General features: G+C 38.9%; 1 protein-coding gene across 1 annotated transcript; it reads right to left on the minus strand.

The window, feature by feature from the left end:
• Nucleotides 1-4557: 4557 nt before the first annotated feature.
• On the minus strand, nt 4558-9765 carry LOC139715051 (fibrocystin-L-like; the record flags this gene model as incomplete). The annotated part of the gene is made up of 6 exons (XM_071626677.1): nt 4558-4788; nt 6432-6595; nt 7103-7246; nt 7811-8078; nt 8595-8789; nt 9540-9765. Coding segments are annotated over 6 exons (1228 nt in total), but the record flags the coding sequence as incomplete, so codon positions are not given.
• Between the last annotated feature and the right edge of the window lie 367 nt (nt 9766-10132).

A 10132-nucleotide genomic window follows, 5' to 3' on the forward strand; every position in this document is an offset into this window, starting at 1 on the left:
CCAAACTTGACAGGTAGCATCCCTAGGGGGTTAGGAACTCAATTTGTTAAAATGGGCACCATGCCCCACCCAGGGGGCCCCAGGGGGGCCCAAACCCCCCAAAATTAAAGAATCCGCAAAAATCTTCTTCTCTAGACCAGAAGTGATAGAGCTAAGTTAATACTATGAGTTAGTACATTGATGACTGTAGTTTCAAGTTTGTTCATGGCAGAATCAGGGGTGCCCCCCTTGGGACCCAGGAGAGGGGGTGAGGAGGGGTCCTAATGGGGCCTAAATTGCACATTTTTGTCTTCTTCTTGAGAACCCGGTGACCCATTTTCACCAAACTTGGCAGGTAGCATCCCTAGGGGGTTAGGATATCAATTTGTTAAAATGGGCACCATGCCCCACCCAGGGGGCCCCCAGGGGTCCGAAACCCCCCAAATGAAAGAATCTTTATAAATCTTCTCTAGAATCAGAAGTTATAGAGCTGAGATAATACTATGAGTGAGTACATTAATGACTGTAGTTTCAAGTTTGTTCATAGGAGATCCAGGGGTGCCCCTCTTGGGTAGGGGGGGGGGGTGGTTGGAAGGGTCCAAATGGGGGCCTGAATTGTACGTTTTCATCTTCTTCCTGAAAACCTCATGATGGATTTTTGTCAAACTTGGCAGGTAGCATCCCTAGGGGGTCAGGATCTCAATTTATCAAAATGGGCACCATGCCCCACCCAGAGGGCCCCAGGGGCCCCAATCCCCCCAAATTCAGGAATCTTAAAAAAATTGGGCCTTTACTGTACATTTTCATCTTCTACTAGAGAATGCCTGGTCAAATTTTGGTAGAGCTGTGAATAATGATTAGTGACTGCGTGAAAGGTGAACTTGCGATACTCAGGTGAGCGCTAGACCCGCGGGTCTCTTGTTACTGTTGAACTCGTAAGATTTCACTCTTTCTTTGTCAGACTAAGTCATATTTAGACTGGATTTTTCCCTTTAAGTCTTTGAGAAACTTCGATATTTGTTGGGGATATTGAAATACCTGTCCATGCAAACTGTCTTCCATTTTGCCATCTGATGTTAGACTGCAGTGGCACAAGGATGTACTCGCATGAACTGGATCGTCCTTGCCTGGAATGAGAGACCGAGGGCGCTATATACCAGACTTGGAGGGGAAAATCTGACAGAGAAGGAAGAGTGGCACAACATCACGCTCTTCGAAGAACAGTTACATAACTTTGCCCACAATTACATGGTCAAGGTAGGGGAAAATACCAAGTTAGACTTTCGCTTGTGATGCCTGCCGAAAATAGCATCGTGTCATGAATTCGGAAGCAAAAGGGCGCTGATGCAGGAGGACAGTGTAGTCTTTCAAATATTACATCATTATCACATCACATCATTGATGTGATGTCACAGCTTTTCCACTTCCCTGTCAGTATTACAGTACAAATTCTGCTCCACTTGTTACATTGGCTATAATAAAGTTTGTACATGTAGCTTGGATCTAAAACAAGAAAGTTATGAACTTGAAACTCCCATGTTTTCACAAAACATTTGATATTAGGATCATCCATTTAGTATGCAGAATGAAGAAGGTGATGATCTTATCTCCTCACAAAAGTCCCACAGACCTTTACATAAACTTGGATTTTCATGTTTTTAACATAAAGGGTATACTGTATATGCCATATATATAGCGAATTAGGATTTCCTGACAATTTAGCGAGTGGTTAGATTTCACGATCGTAGAGTACTGTACTGAATGGAGAAATATATAGCGTGTGTCAATTTTATATCTTTAATTTCATATCTTTAATTTCGCAAAAAGCACCTGACTGGCGAAATTTGTGAAAATAACAACCTTGCGAAATATTCAGCATATACAGTAATAAGTTGCATCCCTTGCATGAAATTAATGTAGTATTGTAATAAGGATGACCTTCAGGCAAAAAGGTTTTTGATGCTAAATGTTGACTATAAACAAAAATTTGACGATGTGTTTTTGTACCAAGTAATGGGAGAGATATGAAGTCAAGCTATAATTGCCTATGCTAGTTTGCATATGTAGTTTCCACCAACTGTCAATGTTCAGTGTAAATAGGAATTGTCAGCTAAGTCCCGAAACTTTTTATTTTTTTTATTATTAAGAGGAAGAAGCTTCTGTTTTGTTGATCTGCAATATTTCACTCTCTTTCTATTACAGTAAACTTGAATGTGGTACATTAAAGTGAAAACATAGTTTTGGTAAGGGTTTGAGAACCCGTCTGGCACCATTTCATATTTGCTTGCAATATATCGAAAGAGTCTACAAAGAAACTTAACTGGCTGACGCGATTTGCCGGGATGATGAGTCATTTTGGAGTATTTTGAGAAAAATAATAAAAGTCGGAAAACCGACTTTTATTCCAGAAGGATCCAGACTAACTCGGTCTCAGGGAAAACTCCACCCTATTTCAGACAATTTGCGTGCAGTTCGTGATCGCCATATTCTACTGTATAATACCACACGAGGCCTAACTGAACAGACAGGAAAGTGCGTGCTAATCCTGTACAAAACAAATGGGCAGCGCGTGGTCCTCAAGCCTATACGCACATCACCTCACCTGAGACGCGCTGTCTTTGAAGTTTTTGTTATTGTTTATCAAGTGTCTTTGATTATTTTTAGAGGTGCTTGATAGGCGCACACTAATTTTGCATGCACGGCAAAGAGGTTTTTTGATGGGCGCGTTTTAACAACTCGGACCATTACTGCAGTAGTGAGAACGCGAAGTGCTAGTTTATACAGGCCGCTCCCATAGTACCGATAAGTAAAACACTGTACAATCCAGAGGGACAACCAATACAACTCAGCCCGCCGTCAAAGCGAGGCTGAGTTATCCCCGAGTCCGAGTTTAACCTGACCCTGTTTGGGTAAGTTCTGAGACTGAACCTTTTTGGTTAATATTTCACATTTTCGTCGTTACCCATCGAATATCTTGTTATTACAGCGTTATTCCGCACATTTCCTAGGCATACGTTCACATTTGGGAGCGAAATTTGACAACTTTTGCAGGCGTACCAGAACTATGTTTTGGCTTCTTGGTGTTCGCTACATACAGTGTACAATGTACTTTGATACAATTTAATGCTGTACTTTAGATACTGCTCTGTTTGAAATAACAAATTCCATTAGGACTTTAATATATGTATATACATGTGAATGAAGGGCACATAGAGTATACTTAATAAATTTGGAATACTTTGGTGTGAGTTTACTTCTATCCAATATATTGAGAGATGTCTGTTTTTTCACACAAAGGGGTTTAAGCCCTCAGCACTGATACATCATAGATTTACAAACATAAGTAACTATCTCTTTTAAAATGAAATTGTTCAAGCTGTATTGTTTTTGCATTTGAAAAACATGTCAAAATAGACAAAGAGTTCCATACAAGCAATAGGCATACCAAGAAAAACAGTGATCCATTGAGAACATTGTGATGTCATTTGAGGAGTAAGGATCATGGAATCAACAGGAAATAACATCTGCAGATGGAAACCTTGTCATTGTTTTTGTTAGCAGTTAACAAGAGTGAAAGTAGATTACAGGATAAAATTGTGGTTTGGCAGTAGAAGGGGATGGAAATAACATATGAAGAGTTTCATAGCACAACGGGTAATAGTAAGCACCATTTTTTAACCTTTGAAAGTAACATCCATCATCACTTTTAGAGCATAATAACACTTTTCAAGTGATCGTTACTTGTAACAAAACAACCTTGGAATATTCTTGAAGTTATAAATTTATAAATATCCCATGTTTTCTTATCATTTTCTTTGTTTCTTTGCAGCTTTAATCACAAATACCTGAAATGAGTAAGAATGGAGTTTACTCATTTTGCGATCACTCTCTTATTTCATTGAATTATCTTGCTGTTTAAGTTTTGGATAGGTTATTATTGGCAAAATAGGTTTATTTGGCTCTCATTAGTTTTTTATGTCTATGAGTTATAAAAGACCTGTGGATCACTGTTTTGTTTGTATTACATGTATTTCGTCACGAGAAGAAGCACATAAGACAGGTGTGTACAGAAACTGATGATAATTTACCTAAGTATGAAATGTCTTCATATGCAATCTCAGAATAACATGCACACACCTGCACATTATGAAATGACAGTCCATCTTCCTTTCTCTTAAATGAATTGCACAGGGTATTGGGAGAACATAAGGTGTTACAGTGGATAAGCAGGCATTGATTTTAGGTTAAGGTTACTGGCATGTAATGTACATTACTGTATTGAAATATGCAGTAACATTGCTTCAATTGGCATTTACCTTTGCTTTGTTATAAATGTAGGAAATTCAGACTCTATTGATTCATGAATGTCATCTGCCTCAAATGTTACTATACACAGAGTGCATTTGATTTCTACACTGACATTTCCATGTCTAGTGACTCTCATGTACACTGTTTATGTTATGCTGCATCATTATGATTTAGCGACTGAGAATCATTAATGATTTCATTATCACATAATGCTATTCTGAGGGATGATATCCTCACTTAAATGAGCCACGCCCTAGGATGAAGACTCACATTACTGATGTATCTCAAATCGAAGCTGCCGGCAGTTCCCATGACTCCCTCGTAGAAGATCCAGGTCGGATTGAGGATCGATGTCCGCCCACAGAACGGCTCCTGGTCGATGACACGAGTGCCGTACTCGTTGCCCACGGCAGCCGACTCATAGTCTTGGGAGTAGTGTGGTTTCCCGCCCCCGCTGGACGTACATTTGACCTTCATCATATCTAAAATTGCATCTCGTACCTGCGGATGAAATAGTGTTGTTTAGATTAGATTAGATTAGATTAGATTAGATTAGATTAAATTAGATTAGATTAGAATTCATTTTGCTTTATGTGCCCGCTGAAGGAGCATTGAATTCTTATAAGCAAACAACCAAAGGCTTTGAGCCGCCTCTTAACGACTATATAGGTAATGAGGATAAACTAAAAATGCATTGCCTTGTAATGGAGCGCAACCAATACAGCTAGGGTAACCAGTGATATCGTTATTAATAATTCGCGGTCTAATCAACTGAGCTATACTAGCAAGGTACGCGTAATATTCATTCGAAGGAAGGATGACATAATGGTTGTTCATTGCACCGTGCGTTAGCTTGCATAGAATTGAATAAAAGTGTTCATAGTTATAACACAAGAAATTTACATCATTTTCATTTGCCACAAATTAGGATATCTGTGTACAAGAGATCTGTATTTTTCTCAGGACCGCTTATTTGGAATCATTTGCCAGAAATTATCATCCAGAAAAGTCAAAGTTTAAACTGTTTTAAAAGGAGATATAAACAATATTTGTTGAATAATGTGTAATAATTTTCATAGGAAATTATGTCATTTATAAAATTGGAACATTGTCTGTGTGTATGATCAGGTATTTTGTACATTGTAATTCCATCCAGGTATAGTGTTATGTGATTACTGCGTGTGTGTGTGTGTGTGTGTGTGTGTGCGTGTGTGTGTAAGCGTATTGCGTTCAGGTTATAAGTGTTATGATTATCTCAGGGTCTCAGCTTTCATATAAGGCCTCGGTCTTTCTGCTGATTCCTTACACTTGCGTAATTTCTCCTTTTTCTGTACAAGTGTCATGATCTTTGTATTGTCTTATTTTGCGATGTATCTTTGTATGTTTTATGCCAAGTCTTAAATAAAAGAACTGAATAAAAGAACTAAATAAAAGAACTGAACTGAATGACTGACTTAAACAAATGTATATGATGTCTCGTATAAGTGGTTCAAAACTTAAACTCTCAAAACTTTACCAGCTTAGTGTAACACCAACTGAGGTTGCAAAGCACTGACGAAAGGTTACGATGTTGCGCATTAAAGTTTGGAGAGTGGTGGTTCGCTAAAAACACATACAATCGTGGTGGGGATGACAACTTGGCCAACTTCGTTTGGAGAAATGTAACTCTACAAGCTCTGTCTTTTTAGTGGGTCCCTCCGTTTTTTTTCACACAGTGCATATATTGAAAACTATTTCACTTTCGTTATCATAGCAACTATTGCAATGTATCGCTACTGTTAGTTTTTTTGCTATTATTGTTGTTTTCTCTGTACAATTGTAAGCATTGATTTTGTCACTTAAGAAAGTGAGATTTATGTTTGTCTTATATATTGTGGAAAAAACGAATAAATATGAACTTGAACTTCAACTTGAACGTAGTTTCAAACTATAGTGACTGGCGCAAAGTCTGGTGTACTTTTTCAAGACACAACATAGAAACAACAAGAACAGCAAAATCATCATGACAGCAATCCTGTCCTAAACACAACATGAGCAAAAGGGTGCCATCACTCAAGACCATGGAACAATCAAAGCTGGCCTAAACAAGTTGCCCTCTTTATATGAAAACTGAAATCATAAATAGCTATAAATGATGCACTCACTTCATCCTCGGTGGAGTCGAATGTCAGCGCAGAGGAGGTCTGGCCATCGTAGAGGATTTGAAACTGAGATGGCTTGGTGCCGTTAACATGCCCATGGGTAGCCCGAGTAATGTTCACCTGGATGTCAAGTTCATTTGTTGCGTCTTCTATCAATGGGTATGAGGCTGTGGGGTGGGGTGGACATTGATTATTGTATCAAATTAGTGATATATTAACCATCATTCGTGAAGAAGAAGACGCATTAACACTTTTGCAGCAACTAATCGACAATTGCCCTTCATCGACGTATAAGCACAGATTATTCAAATGTTTAAAGTGATTTGCATGAATATCCAGTACCGGCACGCTCAGACCATGTTTTTTTTCCCCTCTGAACGTCCGCGCGTCTAAAATCTAAAGCTCCCTATTGAGTCAAAGTGGCGCCCCTATGTTTTGCTGGAGGAGACAGGAAGAGTATATGAGGGAGGAGGATCGAAATATCACATAACATGCTCATCGTTAAATTTGTAAAGTGTTTGAAAGTGAAATATGTAAAAAAGAGCGAATTAAAATATGTACGATCATTAAAAAGTCAAATTTCCGTAGAACTTAACGGTTATAATGGTATGACGTATAATCTATCACCTTAACGAGCTCAATAAACTTATATTTAAAAGTGTTGTTGTACTCACCATAATTGGATGCGAAAACGACCCTGTACACAGTTGTGTCCCCTTCTTGATAAGATGTTACTTCAACTGGAGTGGCTGAAAGATTTGCCAGGCCGTTGAGGGCGATTTCGACTTCCAGCGCTGAAGCCCCAACTTCCAATTCATCTGTACGATAAACAAGCAGAACCAGAAATGAATATAAATAAAAAACACTGTGCTACTGCATCTCTTGAATATAGCATAACCAGCTAATACCCCTAACAATTATCACAGAAGTGTCAATGAGATTTTATGGCTAATACAAGATTTTTGCTGAAGACACTGAAGGTCAACACTCTTCAAATAAAATTCAAAAGCTAAAGGACTCATATTAGCAAGCTGCAGCGTATTAACATAGATTAGTAGGGGACCTACAACTTCAGCTTGAGTACGTCAATGTCGCAGTTAAGGTTATCGAAGCGTCTTTCTGAAATAACAAAAATGTACATGCTAATATCATATCTACTGTATTCACATGTAATTCTGGTGAGTTCTTCCTTACAGTAATCATGAAAAAAATGTGAATATTGGACCATGTTTTGTGAGTTCCCCATGTTAACCGTTACACTCTTGCTTCAAGCAAAATTTTACCCAAGTCGAAGCGCCTTGAACAGGTTTCACATTCTACGCTATTCGCTAAAGAAAAAAAAAAGGAAAAAATAAACACAGCTACATGTAGTCTTATCTTACCAGTCGTTTCGCCTCCGTAGGCAAGGATGAAGGAACCTGCATACTCGTCACCACTACCTTCGTCATCAAATGTGGTCATGTTTGCGGTGCTGTTACCATCACTGGTGTAATTTGCTGTGGTTGGGATCGACGTCGAGTTCGAGGCATCACTTGTGGGAGAGTTGGTGGTGATCCAGCTCTCATCGTCGTCATCACAGAAGATGCCGACGCAACCGTAACCGACCCTGATCTCCTGTACTTCGTGTAGCCCAGCTCCGTACGTTATAGACTGAGGGAGGGCAAAAAGAATGTTGCATTCGGTAAGGTAAATTGTTACAACAGCAGCAACGACAGCACAGCTCAAATATACCACAAATTGAAACAATTCCATTTGCGAAGGATTTTTTGTTGTTGTTGCTTACCAGTGATGTCTTGAGCAGCCAGCATCGACCGACAATCTAAAAAAAATCGCTGATTTAACTTAATTGTTTAAGTATGTGTGTTTGTGCGTGGTGTGTGCGTGCGTGTTTTCAAGTGTGTGTGTTTGTCTTTTTTTTTCTGCCTGGTTCATATCACTACTGCATCACACCTTCTCTATTCTGTTCTTCAATCCTGATAGCGTGAAACCTAAATAAACCAGTTTCTTTAGTACGTAGATTTTGACGTTGAAAACAAACAAACATACATACATACATACAAACATACATACATACATACATAAATACATACTTACATACACACATACATACATGTATACACACAAATAAACGAAACCTTTAGATGCTTAAGAGTGAAGAGTTCAAACCTGAACTTCATTCTGGACGTCGGAATCGATGAAGATACTCTGTTCTTCGCTGATGACGCCGGAGTACTGAGAGGCTATGAGGGGCGTGTCGAAGATGAAGACACCGACTTTGAGGTAGTCGTTCCCTCCCCATTCGCGCATCCGGGCCTCGAAATAGTAGTTCTCGCCCGCCTGGAGGTACATCATGCCAGACGTCTGCTCCTCATAGCGAGTGAAGCTGTTGGTAGCATGGGGACACCCTGCTATCTCTTCCTGCGGGTGCGGAAATATATATATATATATATATATATATATATATATATATATATATATATAGATTTATAGATAGATAGATAGATAGATAGATAGATAGATAGATAGATATATAGATGGAATGATAGATAGATAGATAGATAGATAGATTTGTAGATAGATAGATAGATAGATAGATAGATTTATAGATAGATAGATTTATCGATATAGAGATAGACAGGCAGATAGATAAATGAATAGATGGATACATAAACAAATAAATAAACTGAATGAATAGATAAGCAGATAACAATGAATATATGAATACAGATATACCTAGATGAGCAGATAATTAGTGGGAACATAAGTAAACATGTGAAAGAATCAATGCCTTATCTGTCCGTGTCTAATTAAACGCTTCACGTCACAATACTTATCTTTGTACCCTCTTTCTGCAAAATGGTTTTGACAACGACAATTCAATAAAGCTGGTTCCCTACAGTGACACACAGGGAGTTTACAAGAGCCCTGAAGCAATAAACGTATAGTCAGTTTTTATGTTTGTCTGAGAATTTTTATACAATGAGACGAGACAGTTTTAAACACTCAAGTACGTAGATGGCATTCCTATTTCTAGACGATATGCTAGCGAAAATGACGACGAATTGAATATCGACTAGAGCGTTGTTTAATGGTCGAAGGAAGATCGGATACCTTGTCCGAGGGAAACGGCGTCTGACTGAGGTAAAGAATAGACTCATCGTCACTGTAGATTAAAAACGAGTAGTTCCCATCTGATGGCGGGACGAAGAATCCTCGCAGCCGAGATATGTACTGGTCTGACTCGCTGCACAGTTTGTAGTCTGGTGAGCTCGAAAACTCGCGTGTCTCGGAGCAGTAGTCCGGAGCTGATGTGTTCCAGAGCGAATCATCTCGCAAGCTGCAGACGGATGGTGAAGAAAGTGGAGCGTTAGTTTGTAAGATTGCATGACAAAAAGTATGAGGTACTCAACCACATGCTTCGTGGTGTGTGTGTGTGTGTGTGTGTGTGTGTGTGTTTGCACATCTTAAGACAGAAAGTAAAGATGAAACACAGAAACTTCCAATAAAGAAATGTCCATGCTTCACCACATACACCTTGTACAAATTATGCAAAACAAAATTACCAGCAACAAGGAAAATGTATTGCCTAATTAAAGGACGAGAAAAAAAGAAATCGGATAGGAAACTATAAAGACGGGACATTATCATTTTGAAATCTTGCTAACACTCACTCTCCATAGGTATTGTGCCAGACCTCACGCGTG

Source organism: Diadema antillarum, unplaced genomic scaffold, assembly GCF_040938485.1.
Source record: "Diadema antillarum isolate AM-2024a unplaced genomic scaffold, OU_Dant_1.0 seq00002688_RagTag, whole genome shotgun sequence".
Taxonomy (NCBI): domain Eukaryota; kingdom Metazoa; phylum Echinodermata; class Echinoidea; order Diadematoida; family Diadematidae; genus Diadema; species Diadema antillarum.